Source organism: Chionomys nivalis, chromosome 12, assembly GCF_950005125.1.
Source record: "Chionomys nivalis chromosome 12, mChiNiv1.1, whole genome shotgun sequence".
In the NCBI taxonomy this organism is placed as follows: domain Eukaryota; kingdom Metazoa; phylum Chordata; class Mammalia; order Rodentia; family Cricetidae; genus Chionomys; species Chionomys nivalis.
The window spans coordinates 53522889-53548185 of NC_080097.1; the positions used below are offsets into that span (position 1 = coordinate 53522889).

The 25297-nt window shown below is 42.2% G+C and overlaps 1 protein-coding gene across 3 annotated transcripts in view; it reads left to right on the plus strand.

Moving 5' to 3' along the window:
- Positions 1–1690: 1690 nt before the first annotated feature.
- Positions 1691–25297, plus strand: part of Cdadc1 (cytidine and dCMP deaminase domain containing 1) — a 28663-nt gene continuing 5056 nt past the window's right edge. For 2 of the 3 annotated variants that reach the window (XM_057785933.1, XM_057785934.1), the window contains exons 1-9: positions 1691–1876; positions 2991–3088; positions 5787–5861; positions 8177–8354; positions 11742–12311; positions 17377–17426; positions 19200–19369; positions 20797–20986; positions 25095–25155. In XM_057785933.1, coding sequence (XP_057641916.1) covers positions 1813–1876; positions 2991–3088; positions 5787–5861; positions 8177–8354; positions 11742–12311; positions 17377–17426; positions 19200–19369; positions 20797–20986; positions 25095–25155 — 1456 coding nt within the window. In that variant the 5' untranslated portion in view covers positions 1691–1812. Of the gene's footprint in view, positions 1877–2990; positions 3089–5786; positions 5862–7795; positions 8075–8176; positions 8355–11741; positions 12312–17376; positions 17427–19199; positions 19370–20796; positions 20987–25094; positions 25156–25297 lie in introns of all 3 variants that reach the window. The other variant, XM_057785935.1, reaches the window with a different exon arrangement.

The following is a 25297-nucleotide window of genomic DNA, read 5'->3' on the forward strand; positions in this document are numbered from 1 at the left end:
GGACAGGCTCTAAAGCTACAGAGAAACCCTGTCTTGAATCACCCCCCACAAAGGATGATTTTCATCGAAGACCCTCCACACGGAGTTTTCTTTTGTAGCAAAAGCTAACCATTTGGGCAATTTGCCTTGACTACTGAACAAGACACAGAGGAAGAGTGCCAAACTTTGCCAAGACAAGGTAGGACAATATTTTAAAAACCTTGGGACACAGTAAAGTCTGCCAGCTATTCTAGGCCTGTAGGCTGAAAACAGATGCTTCAACATTATAGTGGAAACTTAGGTGACTGTCCAGGCAGCCAGCTGTTTCTGTCATTTCTTAAAGTTTGGAAGTTTCTTGCTCTGCACTTCCTGTTTGTTTACTCAGGTAATATTTTATCCTTCGGTTTCTGACAGTGAATGAAGACTAGATAGTTATAGTTTTACAGCTTTCCTTGTTACCAAATTTAAAAAGAAACTTATATAAGAGATGCAAAGTTTATAAGGTTGAGAAACATAAAAGCTTAGTTGTTTATCTAAAAAAGATATTTAAGATCTAAAAAGATTTTAAAAGATGTTAATACAAGTTATTACAAAAATGGTTCAGGTATAAAAATTTGGACTAAGATAGGATAGATAATGGACCATTTTCTCCAAATTTGCCAATGCAAACGGACTGGACATTGTAAATGTAATTCTCACCTGATAATTGTTCTTATGTATAGTTTACTGTGTTAGCTAAAATCTTTTTTATTTAGACAAAAAGGAAGAACCGTGGAATATTCCTTTATAGTGTATGAAGATGTGTCACTGTGATTGGTTTAATAAAAAAGCTAAATAGCCAATAGCTAGGCAGAAGGTATAGGTGGAACTTCTGGACGGAGATGGTTCTGGGAAGTGAAAAGGGAGTAGCCAGCCAGATCAGGAGAGGAAGCAGAATGGGAAGTATAGATATTGAGTAAAGATAACCGAGCCATGTGAGGCAATGAAGACTAAAAGATATGGGCTATCTTATAAGAGGTAGTCTTATATATAAAGATATAAAGGCTGAGCTTTCATAATTAACAAGTCTCCAGGTAATTTTTTTTTGTCAACTGGAGGCCCAAAATGAAAAGTCTTGTCTACACGTTTGCAGTGGCATCTATGTCTGACAAAGGCTTCTGTGACAACCCCTACCCCACCATATCTCCCCCCAAAGTAACAGCCTAGACAGTAAACCAATGAAGAGAACTCTTAAAAATTGTGAAAAAGACGCCAGGCGGTGGTGGCGCACTCGGGAGGCAGAGGCAGGCGGATCTCGAGGCCAGCCTGGTCTACCAGAGCTAGTTCCAGGGCAGACCCCAAAGCTACAGAGAAACCCAGTCTCGAAAAACAAACAAACAACAACAACAACAAAAAAGAAGCACAATTAAATCCCCTGGGACGGGTTCTGGCTGCCCTGCTTCCCTCGCCCACTCCGGTTCCACGCTCGCCCCTCTGCGCCCAAGTCCGCCACCCTGGTCCCTGCGGCGGGCTGCATCATCTACGATCTCGGGCCAAGCCAACTTCAAGCGCCCTTTTTTCAGCAGAACCCTCTGAACACAGCCATACAAATACCGCCGCAGGTTACAGACAACAAATACAACCACCTCCACCCCCAGTGCCCCGGGTTCTGACGTCACGTCGGGCGCCGGAAGCGACGAGCATGCTGAGACATCATCTGGCTGCGCGAAGCCAGCGGTTGTTGACAGGCCGTGGAGGCGGCTGGCGGGGAGCTGCTGTGTTTTCTACCATGCCTGAGTGGGCGAGCTGCCCTGGGCCGAGGCCTCTGGGCTGGGGTTGAAAGAAGCTGATCAGATGCAGAGTCTGGAGGGTTCGGGGACCGGGCGGTCAGTCGGGACGCAGACTGGCAGCATGACGGGTGAGTGCGGGGCGCGGCCCTGCTGCCGTCCGCCTTCTCTCCCGCGGTGCCTCTTGCTCTTGTCTGGCGCCCCGCCTGTCCCTGGTGTCCTTCCAGGTCCGCGTCCTACTTACACGGTGTCCCTGCCGTGCTTGCCTCGTGCCTCCATCCCTCTCGGCACCCTCCCACCCTGCCAGCCCCGTGTCCTCCTCCAGCCCGGCACCCGGTCTGCCCCGTGTCGCCCTCCAGCTCAGCCCCTACGTGCACTGTGTCTCCTTCCCGCCCTGCTAGCGCTGTGTCGCCCTCCAGCTCGGCACTCCATCTGCCCTGTGTCGCCATTCAGCTCAGCACCCTACCTGCACTGTCTCCCTCCCGCCCTGATAGCCCAGTGTCTCCCTCCAGCTCGGCACCCAGTCTGCCCCGTGTCCTCCACCAGCTTGGCACCCTACCTGCACTGAGTCTCCTTCATGCCCCCCCTCCACCCCCAGGCCTGTGTCTCCCTCCGTTCCCGCGTCCTGCCTGCCCCGTGTCTCCCGCCGAGCACCCGGTCTCTTTCAGCAACTCCCGCCAGGCCCGCTGCGCCTCGGTCTCCTTGCCAGACGTGTGTCCTGGGGCTGTGCTCCCCAGGCTTCACAGGTCGCGTGCCCTGCCCTGCACTCCTGGTAGCGGGACCTAGACGCAGTATCCCGGGGCTGAAGAGCCTGGAATTGCGCTTTTGCTTTGATTCCAAATTCACCGCATGTGATGCTTTTCTCAACTTTTGCCCTATGGTTGAGAATCAAGCGTGTACTAACCATTTCCTTTTTAGCAATGCCTTCCAACGCTAACAAAATAAAACAACAAAGTAACAAAAAACTTCCTCCACAACAACGACGTCAAAGGCGAGGACTTGCCCCAGTTTATTTCCGGAGCTTCGGTGTCGGTTGTATTATTTTATCTATGGGGTGACCTGGAGGGAAAAAGGGACCCACGTTTGGAAGGAGCCACCAGAGGTCATCGAAAGTGAGGTTGTGGCTGCTCTTGCTAATGAAGCTATGATTCTCCTACCCGCCAATCTTTTTGCATCTCACAAGTAGGTTTGAGCTTAGCTCCTTTGCCATCACTAGTGAGATTCTGAATGCCCTCTCTTTTGTAGGTCAAATACCAAGGCTTTCTAAAGTCAACCTTTTCACTCTGCTCAGTCTCTGGATGGAGCTCTTCCCAGGAGTAGAAGCCCAAGGGCAAAAGTCTCAGGTATAACTTATTTTTTACCCTTGGAAAAAGCAGTACCCGTAAGTTTGATTATATTGCCTCTTGTAGTCTGCATAGTCAAACCCAACAGGCCTTAAGACTTGAGAAATAGCATTATCATGGCATTCTGCGTGTAGCTCATAGCATAATAGCTCATCTTTCCAGTCTGAAAAGTTAGTCCTAGCATATTCCTTGATTATCAGATATTAAAATGTACATTGTAGAAGTCAGGCTTGTTATAATTGAATATTAGAATTGAAAATCTTTTTAACTTCATTAGTGACTTTTGATCTCAGCATGAATCTGTTTATACACACATAAATTGAGTCCTTTATTGATGCACAAGTTTTTTTAATTAGTGGCGTGTAATATGTAAGTTTCTATTACGAAATGTCCTCATTCTGACAGAGATAAGGCTATTAGCATTCTGATGAAAATGCCTCCAAGTTTCAGGGCTGTAAAACTTCGTTAGAAACAAAAGATGATTCAGCTTCCTGTCTTTTTAAGCAATGTCTCTGTGCCTCCTCCTCACCCTGAGGTGGCCCCTCCTCCTCACCCTGAGGTGGTCTGCTTTTCTGACTTCCTTTCCTTCATCAGACAGATATGAGGAAGGTTTTGTTTGTTTAAGAGAAACAAGTTAGTTTTATTTAAAATATTTTATTTGAAATCTTGTTTAGGAATATGGCCCATACCTGTATCAGTTTACGGCTATTAAATTAAAATCTTAACTAGACATAGAAATAATTACAGGGGTCACCAACTTGGGAAGAGGCTTGGCCTAGGAAAACTTACTACTTATATATCCTGACCCTTCCCTGCTACTGTTCACTGTGTTAATGTCTAACCCACTGTTTCACGCCCATGTTCCCCATAGCTGTCAAGCCAAAGTGTCAGGCAGGTTTCCCTCTTGTTCCTTGACTATAAGCCTTGCGACCCACAGTACTGAACCGAGGCACCTTCAAGAATACTCTAGCAGTGTACGGTAGCTTGAGGACTTTGTTATCACTTTTAACTTGTCTCCGTGGAAAACGTGTTTTAACTACTAAAAAGGCAAATTTACAAAATGCATAGACTATTGTTACCACCTCTGGACGCATCTACTGTCAGGAAAGCGGATGTGCATGTTAGTTTCGTCAGTTCCAGCGTCATGGCTGCTCAGAGAAGAAAACCAGTGATGAGTTTGGGGAGAAACAAATGAAAGGGAGCTCATGACACCCCATTTTCATCCTTTTTTTTTTTTTAGCATTTTTATCGAAACTGAAGATAACTCAATTAACCAGAAAAACTCATACTGCACATGCTTTCAGGAGGGTTCTCTTTGTGCTAGTTAATGTCCTTAAATAACCTTGCAGTGTTTCTAGCCCTCTTTCTTATATAATCCAGGACCCCACGCCTATGGTAGGCTGCCCACTGCGGGCTGGGCCCTCGCATACCAATCACTAATCAGGAAAATATCCTACAGGCATGCCCATGGGCTTGCCTGATAGAGGCAACTCTTTAACTGAAGTTCTCTTTTCCTAGACGCCTCCAGGTGTTTCAGGTTGACAAAACTAATCACACAGAGTAAACAGAAGCTCCAAGATGCAATTGACATGTAACTGTATAAAATATTTTTATGAGTTCCCAAATGAGTATGTGTTCATTGTTTTAAAAGGAACAGAAGAAAAAGTCTTCACACTTTACTACCTAGAGACTGTTGACATGTTTGTATTATTTTATCCTTTTTCTTTTTTATTATACTTGCTTGAAATACTTTATTCTGGATCTTTCCCACCAAAGGTAAGACATACATATGCTGTGGCATTGTGTGCGTGGCAGCAACTTGGTCTAGTGTTTCCAGAGCAGCCAGGCTGACTGGGTTCCCTTCCAGCTCGAGCTCTTGGTAGTTTGTGTAACTTTGTGTAAGGTATTGTGTTTTTGCATCAGCTTCCTTTTTAGTACAGTGGAAAATCACGTGTACATGCAACGTGCTTTGCTTTATTCTGAGGTCCTGTTGGTTGAGCCCATAGCCTTGTACATGCAAGGCAAGTGCTCCAAACCCTGAGCACACTCCAGCCCGTGTGCTCTTACACGCAGTGAATAAGCTGAAAGCTCTCTTCATGCCTGGCACTGTGTAGACTGTATTTGGATAAACTGTAGAAGAGTCAGTTGTGTTGATGGACATTTACATTGCCACTTTTGCCAAATTTAACATTTAACAGTTTAATATATTTTCAAATATGACTAGTGTCAGAGTTCCTCTGTGCTATCAAATACTTACATTGTTCAGCAATAAAAGCAGAATTTTAAAGTGTCCGGTCAACGACTGGAAAAGGACTTGTCTATTGAGACTTAGAAGATACAATGGTAGTCGTGTATAAAAAAAGAGAGAGAGAGACTTAGAAGAAGGCTGGGGGACAGTAAATAAACAGTTTGAATTAGAAGTTAGGTACTGTGAAGATGGCTAACATTACTTTCTTTCATACTGGTTCATGCTTTCCGTGTAGTATAAATTATTATGTGGCCTTACTTGCTAGCTTGGATATGGTCTGAGTCTGTACCCGAGTGAAGTGAGATGTCAACACAGAGCTTCATAAGGGGGAAGATGATCCAGAGGAAACCAGTCCTTAAATACTGAAATGTATTTATCCTATTGATTATACATTAGACATATATAATTCATCATATTAATCATTTTCCCTCTTAATCTGATTTTAATTAGAAAAACGAAGAAGAAAACCGTGGCCCCTTAGGAGATAATGAAGAGTTGGCCAGAGTATCTGCTGACAAAAAACAGGTGAATTGTTATGATTTTTAAAAAGATGTAACAAGCTCATAATCAAAAGCAAAAGGAATGGCTAGAGTCCTGTACAAGACCTCCCATGCTCCGGGGAGCTGCTCAGATTCTCCTAAAAGGCCTCTTGTGTCCTGACAAGCCTGTTTAAACACTCGAGTGAGGGTTGTCTGTGATGTCCTCCTTCTTGTTTTATTTCCAAGTGTAACTTCTAATCCTGAGTCACCGATGGATTGAGCAAAGCCCCCGAGCTTCTCCACATGTGTGTATCTTGGTTATTATAGTGAGAATGCAAAACCTAATTGGTCTTTATCTTGGACATTTCTGAAGAGCTGAGGTAATATCTCCCTCTGGGACAAACAACAGGTTGGTTTGCTTCTTCCCTTCAAACACCAGGATACCAGCCTTGATGTTTCTCTCTGTGTAACCACTGTGGGTCCAAGCAACCATGTGGTCCCAGCTGCATTATTGCCCTGGGGAACCAGAGGGTGTGGACCACCACAAACACGCTTCTCACTCTTTGGAGTCCTCTGTCTCCAGCCCAGGAATTTCATGTTTTCTCTTATATCTAAGAAACACGGGCCATCAGGTCAAAAGACCTGGTATTCCTTGTCACGCTACCGTAGCTTCCAGAGATGGCTGTTCTCATGCAGAGAATAAGCACATGTGTTTTATAGAGTTAGTATTCTGATGTCTGTATAAGTTTCCTGACTAGTTCTGGGAGTGAGTCTCTTCACTGCCCGGTGTGATTTAGAAATAACTTGCTAGATGCTTTCAGTATAAGAGAAACACAAAGGAAAAGAGTAGTGAATCACCTAAGGACATATACTGAAAGGTGGTCCTGTTCCATCATGTTTTAATGTAAACCCCTATGACTAAAAGTACATAGAAACCGTCCAAGATGTGCATGAAGTGAAACAAGCCAGGGCCCAGAAGAGCGTTTCCCAGAAAGTCAGTGTGCTGGGGCTGTAGCAACTAAAAGTCCCAGGCTGGAACACAATTTGGGCTTCCCATTTGGGATGAAAATTTTTATTTCAAACTAGATATGTTGGCTATAGCTAGAAGCAAAATTAACAATTTTTTGTTTGTTTAGATGGGGGAGCAGTGTTTTGTTTTTGAGATGGGGGCTTCTCTATGTAGCTTTGGCTGTCATGGGACTCACTCTGTAGACCAAACTCACCTCAAACTCAGAGATCTGCCTGTTTCTGCCTCCACACGCTGGGGTTAAAAGCATGTGCCATCCTCTGTGAGTTCGAGACCAGCCTGGTCTACAGAGCTAGTTCCAGGACAGGCTCCAAAGCCACAGAGAAACCCTGTCTCGAAAAACCAAAAAAAAAAAAAAAAAAAAAAAAAAAAGCATGTGCCATCATTTTTATTTTGTTTGAAAAGGACTAAAAGAGTGGTAAATTTGGCCTGAAAGATTGTTCTAGTAAGAGGTTGATAATGCACTTCATGTGTCTTGGGAACAGTGTCACATACAATCATTTATTTCTGGTTTATTTCTGTCTGCTGACAGTGTAAAGCCAATGCCATTTTGCTGCGTTGCAGCCACTCTGTTGGCCATGTTGCCTCAGTTTAACGGTGCCAGCTCTGTTAAACTTTTGTCAAGGCAATTTTCAGTGGTACTTTCTAAAGTGATCAGTGTTGCAAACAAACTTACTGGAAGAAGATAACATACACTTTGTATTCAGGGAATGTACAGTTATACTTTGGGATGAAGAGGGGAAGGTTTACTTTTTACAAGTTTGGAATCAAATGCATTATGTTTTAGTTGTGCCCTTACCATTAATAGCTGAGCTATCTTATCAGCATAAGTTAAGGCCAGCCTGGGCTATATAATGCAATCCTGACTCAAAAAAGAAAAAAATATCTTGTAATTTTAGAATTGAGATGATGCCTGCTTTAGTTCCGCCTTTACCATCTGTGATTCTTCCGAGGTGTGCGTGAAACCCAGAGGATTTCCTTACATCATCATGGAGCTTGTAGTGAAATAATCCTCACCTGGATGGTGGAATAAACCAGTCAGCTGACTCGGCCTGTGGCCTTTATTAGGTTAAAATGAACTCATCTTTCAGTAGAACGAAGTAATAATAACCACACATGTAATTAATCAACAGTCTTAGTTTTGGAAGTTTCTCTTCTAAAGTCAATATGAAGCTCTCAGAAATTCTTTGTGGACCTAATTAGAAATCTATTTTTATGAAGACTGTGTTTAGGTAAGAACTAAGCACAGCTTTCATCATTAGAAAATCAAGTATTACCCATGAAAGGACAGTATTAGTCATAACTAATAATTTATTATTTTGTGTCTTAATTAGGTGAAGAAAACTGGTCTTGTGGTGGTGAAAAACATGAAAATCATTGGTCTTCACTGCTCTAGTGAAGACTTACATACTGGGCAAATTGCTCTTATCAAACACGGGTCCAGGCTGAAAAACTGTGACCTCTATTTTTCAAGAAAACCGTGTTCTGCTTGTTTGAAAATGATTGTGAATGGTGAGTACCGATAAGGTGGTGCTGGAATTCAGCTCATTTATCAGAGAGCAGCCGTGAGGGAAGACATCGCCCAAATACACAGAGATAACGTGGGAGGGCAAATGCATGTTTGAAGACCATTTATGCATTGTCAGAGGATAAGTCTGCAAACGTGGATTCTGAGCTCAACTCTGCTTGCTGATCAGCTAACTGACCTTTGGTAAATTATAGTTATGCTAGTTTACAGTGGAACCCCAAATTTTCAGTGGCTTGAGACTGCATTTCACCCCTATGGTTGTCAGACACAGGCACTGACAGCAGCAGGCAGTTTTGTTAACGTGGTTGATTTGTGGGAGTAGACATCATTCTTCTCCCTACTTTCGTCAGAACCGGGGTCTCACTTGAGTCCTCTGCATTCAGAGAAAGGCATATCTGCTTCTTAAAATCCTGCTTGGGGGAGAGCGGCTGGGGATTGTAGCTCAGTAGTGGAGTGCTTGCCTAGCATGGGTGAGGCCCAGGTTTTTCCCAGCACCATAGAACAAAACAAGAGCTATGACCCGGCAGCCACATAACATCCTTTCTGTTCGTGTCACTGTGGGAGCTGTAAGCTCTGGCTGGGCAGCCGTCTCTGTTCTAGTTTTGTTTATGTTGTAACCACCATGACCAGAAACAAACGTGGAAAGGAGATGATTTATTTGGCTTTCAAGTCCAGATGAAGTTGATCATTAAGAGAAGTCAGGTAGGAACTCAGTTCAGGAACTGCTTACTGTCTTGCTCCATGGCGTGCTCTGTCAGCTTTCCTGTACAACCCTGGGGATGGGACCACCCCCTGGCCTGGGCCCTTATACACCAATCATTAATAAAGAAAATGCCTCACAGACATGGCCACAGTCCTGGATGTGGAGGCAATTTCAAATCAAATTTCAAATCAGATGGAGCCAATTTCCCAATTTCTTGAGATTCCCTTTTCTCAAATATGTCTCATTTTGTGTAGAGTTGACAAAAACTAACCAGCACACTCCCAAAGGTTACTATATACCCTGGAAGGTCACACAACACATGACTGCTTCTCATTCTATTTTATAGGTAGGTAAATATGCAGGTGATTATATCATTTTAAAGAATGTATCTCACATATGGGCACCTGGTAGCTCTAGATGAAAGAAGACAACAAATGTGACTCCCCATCCTTTTCCTCAGGAAGACTTGGTATCAAATAAGGCTGTAAGTGCTGCAGGAGCTCAGAGGCCTGGCTACTGTGTTGTGAAAGCTGAGGCACAAGCCTGATCTCCATGGCTGTATTAGTTATATTCTGTTTCTGTGATAAAGTACCATGACCAGAAGCAACTTATGGACAAGTTTATCTGGGCTTGTGGCTCCAGAGGATCATAGTACATTAATGGTGGGGAGGCATAGCAGAAGGCAGGCACGGAGGCAGGAAGTTGAGAGAGAATAGGAAGTGCAACAAGTCTACAAGCACCCAGGCCCACCCCAGTGAGTTAGTTCCTCCAGCAAGACTGTATCCCCTAAAGGTTCTGTAGCCTCCCCAAACAGACCACCAACCAGACCAAGAGTTCAAAAATCAAACCCAAAAGAGACATTTCTCATTAAAACTACCATAGTGGGTTGGATGTAGAACAGGGGTCCTCATGTTGCTAGCTTAAGGCAGCAGCATGTAAAGTAATGGAGGCATGAAACAGGTTCAGCATTTGAACTGGAAAGGTATTCTTGTGGAGTGCTGGTGGATGGATTGGGGTGATCTGTCAGGCTTCTTTGGAGAGCCTCTTGATTTTTTGTTATGGAACAGAACATAAGAAATAAGAAAAGTCGTCTGTTTCATTAGCCCTCAGCCAGGTACACCTCTCTAGTGTTCTGCATGACTCAAAGCTGAAGCAATTGCTACAAATGTAGAAGTATATAAAACATTACTACAAATCAGAGTATGAGGGTTGCCTTAAGGACCACGTAAATGACGTGAATTCAGAGTGAACTGTGTCTTAGTTAGGTTTTCTATTGCTGTGCAGTGGTTATGAGTACTCCTGTTCTTGTGGGGAACCCAAGTTGTTCCCAGCACCCAGGTCAGGTGGCACACAACTGCCTGGGAATCTAGCCACTCTTCTGACTTCTGTGGGCGCTAGAACTCAGACATACCTAATAAAATCTTTTTATTGCACTTGCACATGAATAAATAAAACAAAAACTTTTAATCTTGTTGAGCTGAAATGACATAAGATAGTGGCAGAGAAATTTCTGTTGTAAACTATTCATAATTAAACATTTGATGTTTGCATAGTAATTTCATTCGACCTTATGTTTTTGTGTTTGTTATCTAGCTGTGTCTTTTACAAGGTGCCTGCTCATATCTTTTGTTTCCCTTAAGGTCTTATTTTTCTTGCCAACATGTACTTTTGTTTAATGAGCTTAAGCAAAAGTACATGTTGTTTCTGTGTAGTAAAAGCTACTTACCTTTCCTCTGTCATACTGAGTGAAAATTATTCTGCAAGTTTGTTGTTCTCTTTGACTTATAGACTTTTTAAAGACTGGTGATGCCCTTCTCATCATTCTATGAAATTTTTCTGTTAAAAGTTCTTTGTGTTCAGCAAGAACAAAGTGTATACAAAAAATACCATCATGAAACTCATACTTCATATGCTAATTTAAAACTCGTTAACAAAACCAAGGTTAAAGAAAATGAAAGCAACACATTTTAAAACAGAAACTTCTTGGTGGGCGCCTTGGATAATGAGGAGGGGTCCCATCGTGTGTTCCCCATCTTGATGGTCTAGATGAGGAGTCACATTATTTATTCCCCTGTTTTGATTGTCTGGAGTTGTTTTTAATTCAAAGAATGCTGCATTAAAAGCATGACCATTTCCCTCTCTTTAGAATATAGCTTTTCAGAAGAATTCTGAATCTGAGACAGGAACATTTTGAGTGCATAAATGTAGTATTTATAGTTATTTAGATACAAAACTCTAGGCCTTACCATGTATTGGCTATAACATTTCCAGAGCAACCATGGCAACATGGAAAACCTTGGTGTATAAATATTTCAGATTTTGCATGCAGTATAGTTTCTACTGTGTTAGTCAAGTCTGCCATTCGAGGGTACTCATTACATATGTAAATGAAGGGTTGTGTCTTTGAATAAATACAAACACTGAATTTTTAATTTCTCATAATCTCATATGATAAAGAATATTCTCTTGTAAAGCCCATACTTAACCCATCAACTGAAAAAAGACTAATCATAGAGCCATTTTGGCCTGTGGGTATTTGTTTGCTAACCCTCACATTGTGTAAATGACAGTGTAGACGTTTGTCTTGGTAATGGTAGGCTGGATTTAGGTAGAAAGCCTCTATTATGCTTATATCAAAACAATGATCTTTTATATTTTTATATTTTAGCTGGAGTTAACCGAATTTCTTACTGGCCTTCTGACCCAGAAATAAGTTTGCTCACCGAGGCTTCTAGCTCTGAAGATGCAAAGCTGGATGCCAAAGCAGCAGAAAGGTTGAAGTCCAACAGCCGGGCCCATGTATGTGTCTTACTCCAGCCGCTGGTGTGTTACATGGTGCAGTTTGTAGAGGAAACCTCTTACAAGTGTGACTTTATCCAAAAGACTGCAAAAGCACTGCAGGGTGCTGACACTGATTTCTATTCTGAGTGTAAACAAGAAAGAATAAAAGAATTTGAAATGTTATTTTTGGTTTCAAATGAAGACATGCATAAGCAGATACTGATGACTATAGGTCTGGAGAACCTGTGTGAAAACCCCTATTTTAGCAATCTAAGGCAAAACATGAAAGACCTGATTCTACTTTTGGCCACAGTAGCTTCCAGTGTGCCCAACTTGAAACACTTCGGATTCTACTGTAGCAACCCAGAACAGATTACTGACAGTCACAACCAAAGCTTGCCGCAGGAAGTTGCAAGGCACTGCATGGTGCAGGCCAGGCTATTGGCATACCGAACTGGTGAGTTCAATGCTTAGTTCATAAACGGGGGCTGAATGGTTGGGTTACCAGTGACACTGAAGTGAAGTGGCTTCCTATCGTCCGTGGTAGAGTTCCTAAGAGGCCACTTAGATACTAAAGCATTGTTGCTCCAACAGCGTAAAGGAGTTACCCAACCCCTTGTATATTCTGTGTTCTTAATTCAGCACTGCATTTACAAACCAGGACCAGGAGACCTAAGTCCTATTTGCTTCTTACACAAATAATCCCATTACCCACTAAGTCCCTCAGTAAAAATGGCACAAAAAGAAAACTAGAATTTCTCATTTTTATTTACTCCACAATTTTTTTGTTCATACTCGGTTTTTTAAAAATATGTTTTTTATATATGTTAGTGATTTGTCTGCATGTATTTTGTTTGTGCACCACGGTGTTTGTTCCTGGTGCCCTTAGAGCCCAGAAGATGGTGGAGTGCAGTCATGGACAGTTAGTTGTGAGCCACCATGTGGGTGCTGGAAATCAAACTCAGGCCCGCTGTAAAAACAATAAGGGCTCTTAATTGCCGAGCCATCTCTCCAGCTTGTGTATTCTATTTTTATTAAAAAGTTAGAATTCTGGGAATTTTTAAATTTAGAGGGAAAGAAATGAAGGTAAAAGAATGCTGTTATTCGGTTTCTGGTGATACGTTCCTGTCAGCAAGTTAAGTGATCTCACTCTGCTGTGCATGTGTAAAAGGAAAATACTACTTAGTGATGTTCTTTATTTTGATAAAAATGTAGCATTATTTTCATATCTAAGCTAATAAAATGTTTTTCAATGTAGAATTGCCACTTTTTAAAATCCAGTTGTGAAGTAAGTAGGGAAAATGCAGACAGGAGAAGTAGTAAAGACTTATTTGGGACATATGCTATAGTAGGACTTATTTATTCATTCATTTATTTATTTACTAGATAGGGTCCTATGCAGTCCAAGATCCCTAAGTAGCTGAGGATGACCTTGAACTTCTGACCCTCCTACCTCCACCTCAAGTGCTGGAATTAGAAGCATGCACCTCCTGGACCTGATTTGTGCTGTGCTGAAGATGAAAGGAACCTAGGGCCTCATGCACATTAGGCAAGCACTCCACCAACTGAGCTACATCCCCTGCCCAGAAACTTAATTATCCCAAGAAAGGAGGAGAAGAGAAGGAGAATAAGAAAGGCCTGTACAGATGGCACTGGTCTTTAAAAGACCTCAGGTCGAGTAAACGGAATGGAGGATCTCAACCGACAATGTACAGAATCTCCATGGAAACTTTAAAAGGTACAGATGCTCAAACGCACCCAGATCTGGGTACAGCCTAGGTCTTTAAAAGTTCTGCAAGGTGTTCTGATGTTCATCAGGGTTGATAATCCGAGTCTGATTTGTAATGTAGAGTTTATATACTCTAAATTACATTTTGTATTATCCGTGTGTCCACTTACTATTGAGTTTTATATATAAATCCGTGCTGGTACATTTGAATTAAAAGGTTTTCCAAGGAACAGTTTTTGACAGTGGATTTTTTTGCAGGGGAAGGTTCTGGACCTCAACGCCTAGTTAAGATGAAACTTAACTATCACTCACGTGTGTTCTTCCAGGGGAGAACCACCGGCATAATTAGCATTTTCCCTGAGAACTAAAGAGTGGTTATTAAATGGGGGGATCTTTTCATATTCAAAATAGTGGTTCAGGGGCTGGGGAAGTCGCTCAGCAGGTAGAGTGCTTGTTGTGCAAGCATGAAGCCCTGAATTTGGGTCCTCAGCACACCCGAGAAAAGCAGGCTATGGCTACGTGTTTATAGCCCCAGGCCTGCAGCTGAAACAAGATCGATTGTGTGGACTCACTGGCCAGATAGTCCAGCCAATGAGTTCCAGTGAGAACTTACTCCTAAGTAAGGTGAAAAGTGTTGTACAGCACCCAACATCAGCATCTGGCCTCTGGAGGCACACACACTCACACAGAGTTCATAATCATTAAAGCCCTTGGGGCGAGTGTAAAGGAGTTTAGAATTCAAGGGTGTTAATGTAAGGTGGTGTATGCTGTTTGGGCAGGCACTCTGGATGGGACAGTGCTCTGTAGGCATGTTGTTGAAGTGCGTGAGAGTAACCCCAAAGCCGTTCTAACTCACTCCATTGAGTCAGATATGAGTGACAAAGCATCAGGAGGCAGCTGTGGATAACGCAGGTCCCTGGCCACTTTGCTCTGATTGATCAGGGCTCTTCACTAAAGCAAGGAGTCAGCCCTTTTTTTTTTATCAGGCACCCAGCAATTTTTATCAAGTATTCTGTGAAACACACTTAGATCAAGACCAGTGTTAACACAGAACTATCTGTAACAGAAACTGACATGTGTAGGGGCCAGCTAGCTTCTTGGAGAGTCAAGGACCTTTACGCAGCCTGACAGGCTGAATGCAGCCTGAGTTGGAGCCCAAGTTCTCTTCTTCCGTGTTGTGGAAGTTGTCCTCTGATACCACCTGTGTGAGTGCACACACAAATACAAATCTTAAAAATTAAAGAAATAGATGTGCCTGTAGGCATGAACAGTAGACTAAAGAATACTCTGACTTCAGGGGTCAGTGAGCCTCAGGAATCTGTTCAGTGGTCATAAATTGGGCTTTCCTTCAAAACTGCAAGAAAAAAAAAACTGAAGAATAATCATTATAAGGGACAATTTTGTAAGAATCACAGATATGGTACATGCCTTTAATTCCAGCAATCAGGGAAACTAAGGCAGGAAGACTGCAAGTTCAAGGCCAACCTGGGTTATCCAGCAAAATCCTATTTTAAAACTGAAAATCAAGGATCATCCCTACTTGAAAAGAGGTAGTGAATGTTCTCTTACAATTAGCCCTTGCCAAGAAGCAGAAGTGCTGCTGACGGGAAAATGCTGTTTCCTTCCGTGAAAAGGTCCAGTCTGTTCCTAGACTGAGATAGAAATGGTAGCTCCCAAAACCAAAATCCGAATATAAGAAAGGTATTGGTGCGGGAGATGTGACTTTGATTTGGAGAATTTCTGTTTCGTTTGGTTTTTATTTATGCATGTATTAAACTTTGCTTAGGTTTTGATATTTTATGTAATTATAATATTGTGGTTATAATTTCCACCACTGCCTTAGACATGAGCATGAAGCATTAATTTATATTATTCTCCTGCATTAAACTTTAAAGGTCTAGGAAGCAAGGAAATTTTGCTACCAAATCTCGCCCCTGACACTGTAGAAGCCATCGCCATAGGCTCCCCAGTGTCATAGGCACCGCCTCTTAGTGCAGCTTCCTCATCCCTGTCAAGCCCCCATTTGGCCATTAGCTGCTTGAGGATGGGACTGTCATTCCCCTGCCCACTCAACGGTCAGCCTTTCACCATGCTTTGTACATCTGTGACACTCAGAAAATGAAAATCGGGGGCTGGAGAGATGGCTCAGCGGTTAAGAACATGGACTGTTCTTCCGGAGGTCCTGAGTTCAATTCCCAGCAACCACGTGGTGGCTCACAACCATCTGTAATGAGATCTGGTGCCCTCTTCTGGGGTGCAGGTATGCACACAGGCAGAACACTGTATACATAATAAATAAATAAATAAATCTATTTTTTTAAAAAAAAAAAGAAAAGAAAATGAAAATCATTTTTAGGGAATCCTTAATGTCAGAAAGAGATGGAGAAAAGGAAGCTAGGGTGGGTTAAGAGAACTAACTTTTAGTTAATTCCATATATAGAAATGGAAATTTTAACTATTGATAGGTAAAAATGAGAACATATATAAAAATACTTCCCAGAAAAATACTTATTTTATACTATAATTTTGAAAACCTGAATGTGCTTTAATTGCAAATAAGAAATTTTATTGCATAACTACAATTTTTTCAGTTAACTCTAAGACAAACTATAGTTTAATACAACAATGGCAGGGCTTCTGTCTGTATTGTCTGTAATAGAAAAGTAGATGCTTAAATGCACTCTGATGGGAGAGCTTACCTTGAAGGAAGTTGTAGGAAGGACAGTTGTACTCAACCCTCTTCAGTATAAATGGCCCCTGGTAAGGGTACAGATAATTCTGTTTTTTTGTTTTTTTTTTTTCCTGTAAATGTGATGTGGGATTCCCCTCTGTATACTATGAATGTTTTATACCACTGGTTAATAAAGAAGCTGCTTTGGCCTATGGCAGGGCAGAATATAGCACATGGGAAATCCAAGCAGAGATAGAGGAGGAAAGAAGGCAGAGTCAGGAAGACACCATGTAGTCACCCAAGAAGCAAAAGGTAACAACCACGAGCCTCATGATAAAATATAAAATAATAGAAATGGGTTAATTTAAGATGTAAGAGCTAGCTAGGAATACCCCTAACCCATTGGCCAAACAGTGTTGTAATTATTATAGTTTTTGTGTGATTATTTGAGTCTGGGCGGCTGGGAACTGAAAGTGCAGACTCCGCTTACATAAATGTACCTACTTTGTCCCTTGCTGTGGTTTTGATAAATGCTATGGTTTTATAATTCATTCAAAATTGTTTTAGAAATTTGAAACTCACCCTAATGTACAAGGAAAACAAGACCTTAAGTAGAATTTCCACTTGAACTTTTTTCCAAAAATATTTCCATGAAGTCAATTTTTCATGAGTAGAGTGTAAAAATATGTCAGAAAAAAATAAACTTAATTTTAGCACATGTTTATGCCTCTAAATCCATCATTCAGAAACTTCCTATTCATTCTGCTTCTTTATGTATTAAAAGCGGTCACTTAGATCCTGACCAGGTAAGAAGAGTCAGTGAGGCTGGGCTGTCACAGTTACAGCGTGGGTCGAATGTGCCACAGCCACTTGAGAGGTTGTTGCAGGGACATGATGAGTGAGGGTGGACAGTGGTCCTGCCCTGTCTGGCTATTTGGTACCTCATTCCCATATTCCACACCAGAAAGGTTTTATTTCAAGAGTTTTGTGTAGTTAGGACAAGGGATTACTGCTGTTACATTTATGATGTCTGTTGCAGTAAATGTGTTTTTATTGTTTGGAAAGGATGGACTCATGGAACTGAGTGTGGATTTTTACTGAGATAAACATCCTGTCTTTCAGAGGATCATAAAACGGGAGTTGGAGCTGTTATTTGGGCAGAAGGGAAAGCTGTAAGTATGAAATCATTCCCTCTAACATCTGAGTGATAGCAACTACAGCTCATGCTGTCTGACCTGCTGAAGTCTTGGGTTGTATTGACTGGTTGATAGAATGCATTTTACTAATTCGTATAAACATCCGCCCTTCCCTCAACTGCTGACCGAGGTTTCTGTCCCACCTGGTTCCTGGTCCTTCATCCATTTAGTCCCAAATAAACACACAGAGGCCTACATTAATTATAAACTGATTGGCCTATTAACTCAAGCTTCTTGTTAACTCTTATAACTTATATTAGTCCATAATTATTGTCTGTGTTAGCCACATGTCTTGGTACCTTTTTTGGCGAGGCAATCACATCTTGCTTGCTCTGTGTCTGGCTGACAACTGCAGACTGACTGTTTCCTCTTCCCAGAATTCTCGTTGCCCCGCCTCTACTTCCTGCCTGGTCACCCCACCTCTACTTCCTGCCTGGCTACTGGCCAATCAGCGTTTATTTAAAATACAATTGACAGGGTACAGACCATTGTCCCACAGCAGTCAACAATTTTCAAGGTTCATCCATTAGCAAACATTTATTGAACACTTTCTGTGAGTTCATTGAATATTGCCACAATGAACACTATGCAATTTAAACATTTTTAATTACTTTTTTTTTTTTTTAAGAGAGGAAGAGGTTTATGTCAGCTTAACTTTCAGGTCACATCCCGTCACCGGGGGAAGTCAGAGCAGGAATGGCGCTTACTCCTAGCTGTCTCATGCTCATCTAGCTTTCTCACTTAGCCCAGTGCCACCTGCCTGAGGATGCACTGTCCACAGTGGGCTGTAGCCTCCTCCATCAGTTAGCAGTCAAGAAAATGTCCCACAGACGTTTGCATAGACCGGTCTGATGGAGGCAGTTCTTCTGTTCACACTCTCATTCCATGTGACTCTAGTATTGCCAAATTGACTATAAAAACTAACCAGTACACTGGGCTTCTCTTTAATAATGCTAACCTCGTTACCAAAAACCACTGATGGTTTCTCATCTCACTCCCCTTCCCTAAAACTTTAAACTTACTCACTCCCCAAGCTTCATGTTCTTATCCTTTGCTCCCCTCTTTGCCCTTCCTCACTGGATGAGAGCAGTGAGCAGTAACAGTACACAGCTTGAATGCCATCCTGTCATGAAGTAACCTCCACCAAACAAGTTATGTATCATGTCTTTAAATTCAGCATCAGCCAGGTTCTCAGGATTTGGGAAGAAAGCAGCCAGACTGTTTCCTATGATGTCACAGTGTGAGCACATAGCCCAGCTCCTGACAGAATCCTTGGTCCATGGGAAGTCTTATGAACCAGGCCTCCATTTTTTGTTTGTTTGGGGTTTTTTTTTTGTTTGTTTTTAACAGTTTAGTTTTTCAAAGCACTTTTGTCTTCTGAGATTTCATTAGAACTGTTAACATAAAGACTATCTTGAAGTTACCTCTGAGGATGGCAGACATAAAATGATCTGATATTATGTTTCTATTTCAATTGTAAGGTTTTTGTGGACTTGTCTGTGGTAGGTGATGTTTGTGCATCCAGACACACAGCCATCTTCTCCTTTCACCTTGTTGATTTCAGGGATGGAACTCAGCTCCCCAGGCGTGGTGGCACATGCCTTTACCAGCTCAGCCATTTCTCCAGCTCAGATCTTGTATTTCCCAATGGCTGCATTTATTATAGAAATGGAGCGAACCTTCTTTACATGAAGTGTGAGGGCTTTCAGAATGTGCAAACTCACAGGGTGCTTCTGCTGACCCTTGCAGAGAAGCTGTGATGGAACTGGAGCTATGTACTTCATAGGATGCGGCTACAATGCCTTTCCCGTGGGCTCTGAGTATGCTGATTTCCCCCACATGGATGACAAGCACAAGGACAGAGAAATACGGAAGTTCAGATACATCATACATGCCGAGCAGAATGCTTTGACATTTAGGTACGAGATATTTTTGCCTTCTTTTTCCTTTAAGATAGAGCAGATGTTGGTTGGAACTAGTTTTCTTTTATTGTCTTCTGTTCTTCTTTTAAAACTCTTAGAAAATGTTTTCAGAGAAAGAATTTTGATAACGTTAGGTCCTGCTCCTGGACTGGAAGTATGGTCACAGACTCCCAGCTCTTTCCATTTCTTCAGAAATTCTTTCTTCTTACTCTCTCTAGTAGGAACTACTAGGAGTTTGTCCTTAGGGACTTGCACAGCTATTTCTGGTTTTGGATGTTAGTATCCCCTTTGTTTTCTAAATTCAGAGCACATCTGTTACATTTATGAAATACTGGCTCAGTTATGTTTATTATTGCTGGGATAAAACATCATGACTAAAATCCATCTATCACTGAAAGGAGTCAGGACAGGAATAGGGGAGTATCCTGGAGGCAGGAGCTGGTGCAGGGGCCATGGCAGGGTTCTAGGAGGAATGCTGCTTACTGGCTGGCTCCCTATGGCTTGCTCAGTCTGTTTTCCTATAGAGCCCAGATCCACCAGCCCAGAGGTGAGACAAGTGTGATCGTGGTGGGTTGGGATGGGGTAATGGTGAACTCTGAGTTTAGACTTCTTAGGAGGCAGTCGTGGGGTTAGGGACATGTCTTCATAGAGCAACACTGCACAGACCCCTTGGGTAGCAGGTGGGGTGTCTGCAGTTTCTGCTGTACTCAGCCAGGTGAGCAGGAATGAAACTCAGCAAGACAGATCTAGAAGGTGCATAACTGAAGACAATTGGCCAAGGGGAGTTATCCACCAGACCTGGAGGTACAGTCCCTGCAGCCACACAAGAGCCTCTAACCCAAGCTTCCGCAGCATGCTGAGACTATCCTCTGCTCTCCTTCCATCCTCTTCAGTGCAGGGTTCCTTGCTGTATTCTGGATGAAGGTTTAATACATCTTATCAAAACATTTCTAAAAAGTTATGGTTGGAGAACGTTAAGAGAACTGTAGCTCAAAACTGGGCATTACCACTTACTCATTAAGGAAGCATCTGTCAGTATATGTCCAGGTAGAGCTCAGTCTTTAGCTGCTGTGATGGCCTAAGGAGAAGTGAACCCCATTCTCCAGGATCATGATGAAGTGCAGAGAGGACCTCCCATGTATGTGCACTCATTCCTCCCTCCCCATCCTCTGTTCTCACTTCCTTTTTAATATGATGTCCAACATACCGATATCTTACTGTGCAATCAATGAATTTCAGTTATGATGATTGCCATATTTTTGCATATTTTGAACATTTGCTAATTTAGCAAGAACATGACTTGATCGTTATTTGTAATACTGCAAATTTGTCTTGCAAAATCTCAAATTTAAAGTTTAAGGATTTCTCTACAAACTTATTTGCTCTTTCATAACAGGTTTTGTAATACTTTATAATTTTTATAGGTGTCAAGATATAAAGCCAGAAGAACGCAGCATGATTTTTGTGACAAAATGCCCTTGTGATGAATGTGTGCCTTTAATTAAAGGTGCAGGCATAAAGCAGATCTATGCTGGGGATGTCGATGTGGGGAAAAAGAAAGCAGACATCTCTTACATGAAGTTTGGGGAGCTTGAGGGTGTTCGCAAATTTACAGTAAGTACCACATTTTTCCCAGAGTACTTCCTGTCTGGTAACCTGCTGAGCATTGCGGAAGTAGCAATTCTCACTCTTCTAGGACTGTGAGTGAGTTGTCATCATTGGGCTCATCTTTATGTGTACAAGTTTACCAGACTGTAAGTGTTCAGCCCAGGACCCCTGCCCCGCACAGCCGTTTACAACTTGCAGAGTTGCTCTTTGGTCTTTGAAGTCTGGGTGTCCTCTGGTGGCTCACTGTCTCTCTGGGCTTGGGTAGAGGTACAACTCATTTAAGTTATCACACCACACAAACACACCATGTGCACATTCTCATGAGAGAGAGCCCTGAAAACTACAATGTCATATGTTATAGTTTTTTTCTTTTCTTTTTTTCTTACTCTGAGGCAGGGTTTCTCTGTGTAACAGTCCTAGCTGTCCTGGAGCTAGCTCACGTAGACCAGGCTGACCTCAAACTCACAGAGATCCGCCTGCCTCTGCCTCTCGAGTGCTGGGATTAAAGGCGTGCGCCACCACCACCACCCGGCTCTACTTAATATTTTTAAAAAAGAAATAGAGATGGTTCATGGAAAACTCAGAATTTTTAACACACTTCTTTCTACCTAGGCTTTTTAAAAAGTGTTTTACTTTGGAATACTCTCAAGCATACAGAAAAGTTGTAAGAATTCTGCAAAACACTTTTCCCAGAAGTTGTTGACATGATATCAAGTTACCCTCTTGTAGCAGGAGGCTGCTTGTTTTTTTCCCAGCTGCCCAGACTCAAAATAACCACACAGAAACTGAATTAATTAAATGACTGCTTGGCCAATAGCTTAAGCATATTGCTAGGTAGCTCTTAGATCTAATATTAATCCATTTCCATTATTTTATATTTTATATTTTGCCATTAGGCTTGTGGCCTACCAGCAAGGTTCCAGCTGGCGGCTCATATCTTTCCCTCTCGCAGCTACATGGTGAATCCCTGACTCCGCCTTCTTTCTCCCAGCATTCAGTTTAGTTTTCCCTGCCTACCTCTATTCTGCCCTGCCAGGCTCAAGACAGATTCTTTATTAACCAATGGTATTTACTGCATACAAGAGGGGAATCCCATATCACCCTCTGTTTCCATAATGCAAGGAGCATGGTGGAGCCACAGAATCAAGAACTAAAGTGAGATATTGCTACAGTGAATCAAGGTTTTAACCAACCTCCACTTATCCCAGTGATGCTCTGGTAGAACCATCTTGTCCAGGATCAGAGTCCACTCTGTGTCATCCAGGGGCCTGATCCTGGCACCTCATGTTCCATTGGTAGTCTAGAATTTCAGTGAGTAGAAAAGTTTATAATGAACTGATTAAAAATTTCAGCTTTATGTTCCTGTTATGTACAGTTTGAGCACAGGGAGCCAGAGCATACATGTACTGTACACACATGTATATGTCATTAAAGCAGTATGTGCTCACTGCAGAAGACTAGGAACATTTCAAATTTTATGTTATTCCATAACTTATAAATACCACTGTCAACTGTATTTTCTGTGTCGTTAAAAGTTCCTAAAAATTATATTTAATAATCCAACATATTCCAGCCGGAATACCTAGCTTATATAATTATTTTCTTTGTTGGATAACTATATTATTTCCATTTTCATAATTATAAAATCCTTTCTATACATATTTTGAAATGAAGCTTTTGAGTTACTGGTTAATACTATTTTGCTCAAATTAATAGATTTTGGTGGTCTGGTGTATTTCAAAACATGCCTTTTTGAAATTTTCTTATGTAACTTCTCAAACAACTTTCAAAAACCCCTTCCTCATGTGTGTGTTATACACATGCATATATGTGTGAGCTCACTGATGAATTCTCATATACAGGTCAGAGGCTGATGTCATCTTTCTCTATTACTCTCCATCTTGATTTTAGAGACAAGATCTCTTACTGAGTCTGAGCTCAGCATTTCAGCTAGACAGGCTGCTGGTGAACCCCCAACTCCAGGGGTACAGGCACTCACCACTGTGCCTGGCATTTATGTGGGTGCAAGGCATCTGAACTGAAGTCCTCATGCGTATGTAACCAGCATTTACCCACTGAGCCATCTTCTCATCCTCGTGTCTCTTTCTTGGGGCTAACCTCAGCCTGTTTTTAGAAGTGACCAAGTCTGAGTCACATTTTCACTCTTTAGTGCTCAGGCCTTCTTTAGCAGATGTACATTCTGTAGGCGGGCTGGAGAGATGGCTTGGTGCTGTGCAGACATGAGGACCTGAGTTTACGTCTCTGGAATTAACATGAAAACAGGCATGACCACATGTGCCTATAACTGCAGAGCTGGGTGAAGGAAGACACAAACACAGGAGCTTTGCTAAGGATTGCTGGCTACCAACCTGGCTGAAAAAACAGAAATTGGGGTTCAGTGAGAGACTGTCTCAAGGGAATGGGTGAAGAGCAATAGAAGGGGACACTTGAAATCTCCTCCGGCCAATACATGGGCACTCACACATATGCATCTGAACAACACACACACACACACAAAACCACAGCAACAACAAACAACACAGACATCTACTCTGTCAGAAAAATGTCTGCAGTAACCATGGCACCTTCATGAAGCTCAGTACCAAAGCCAAGATGGCCATTGTGTGCGTGGGCATGTAGACCAAGTCAAGAGAGCCATGAAGAGGGCCCATTAATGCAGGATAGGGCTGCGCTGACTGCATATGCTTATCATTACAAGAATGAAGAGGGGAAGCCATCCAAGGTCAGATGAAAGAGAAGGGTGTGAAGCGAGAGGACTTCTTCATTGTCAGCAAGGTGTGGGCCACCTGCTTTGAGAGAACTGCTGAACGGAGCCATCAGAAGCCCCTCAGCATCTGGAACTGGACTATTTGGGCCTCAGCTTATTCAGTGGCCATGGGGACTTCAGCCCAGAGAGCTTTTCCCCCAAGTGATAAAGTCAGTGTTCTCACCAGTAAAATAACCTTCTTGGGAGTGTGGAAGGTCAGAGAAGACCTGGAGATGAAGAGTTAGAGCCCTGTGTTGTTGCTGTTGTTCTTTGCTCTTTGGGGCTCCCGCCTCCCAGCTACCAAATAAATACACTCAGAGACTTATTACTTGTAAATGCCCAGTCTTAACTTGGCTTATTTCTAGCCAGCTTCCTTTAAATTATCCCATCTATCTTTTGCCTGTTTCTGTATACCTGTCTTTACTTCTTCCCTTACAGCTTCCTTTAAATTATCCCATCTATCTTTTTCTCTGTTTCTGTATACCTGTCTTTACTTCTTCCTCTGTGGCTTGCTATGTAACTGGGTGACTGGTCCCAGGTGTCTTCCTCCTTATCCTTCTTTTGCTCCTAGATCCTTTTTGCATAGATTTCTCCTCCTATTTATTCTCTCTACCTGCCAGCCCCACCTATCCTTTCTCCTGTCTACTTATTAGCTGGTAAGCTCTTTACTTGACCAATCAGGTGTTTTAGACAGGCAAAGTAACACAGCTTCACAGAATTAAACAAATGCAACATAAAAGAATACAACACATCTTTGCATCGTTAAACAAATGTTCCACAGCATAAACAAATGTAACACATCTTAAAATAATAGTCCACAACAGCCCTGGGTGTTTCCAGCTTCAACTACTTCTAGATTGAAAGGCTCCTGAACAAGCCTGGATGGAAACATAAGCCAGTGATCAACCAGGCTGACTGCTACCCATACATCAACCAGAAACATTTCTTGCACTAATGTGATCTGACCAAATGTTTGTCAAACACCAGGAACTCTGGTAACACTGGGGGTATAAAGATAATAAAAATATCAATAATGACAAACATTAAAAACAAAAGAAAAAACACCTCAGTAGGTCCTGGAGATAGACAGGCTGTGTTGCTCGTCATGGGCATGCAGATTCTAATTCTGTCTCTGTGACCTGGGACAAGTTACTACACGCCTCTAGTGATTCTGGTTTGGATGATCTGATTGAGGGTCATTCGAGGTCATTTTATTAGGCAGGTAAACATAGACAAACTAACTCCATTTCTTGTACTTTTAAAAGCTATTTTAGTGATAGAAAGCAAGGTACTGATATGCTGTTATTAGCTTTATTTTAAACATACGAATATTTGTGCCTCCTACAGTGGCAGTTGAATCCATCTGAAGCTTACAGTTTTGATCCAAATGAGCCTGAAAGGAGAGAAAGTAAGTATTTCTGAGCGCTCTGTTGAGGCTGTGTGCTGAGGAGAGAGAGCAAATTCCTAAGATCAGGAGATGGGCTCATGTGTGGGTAGATGCAGGATATTCTTGTAAAGATTAGGTCCATTAGGTCCATTGAGTTTGTTCG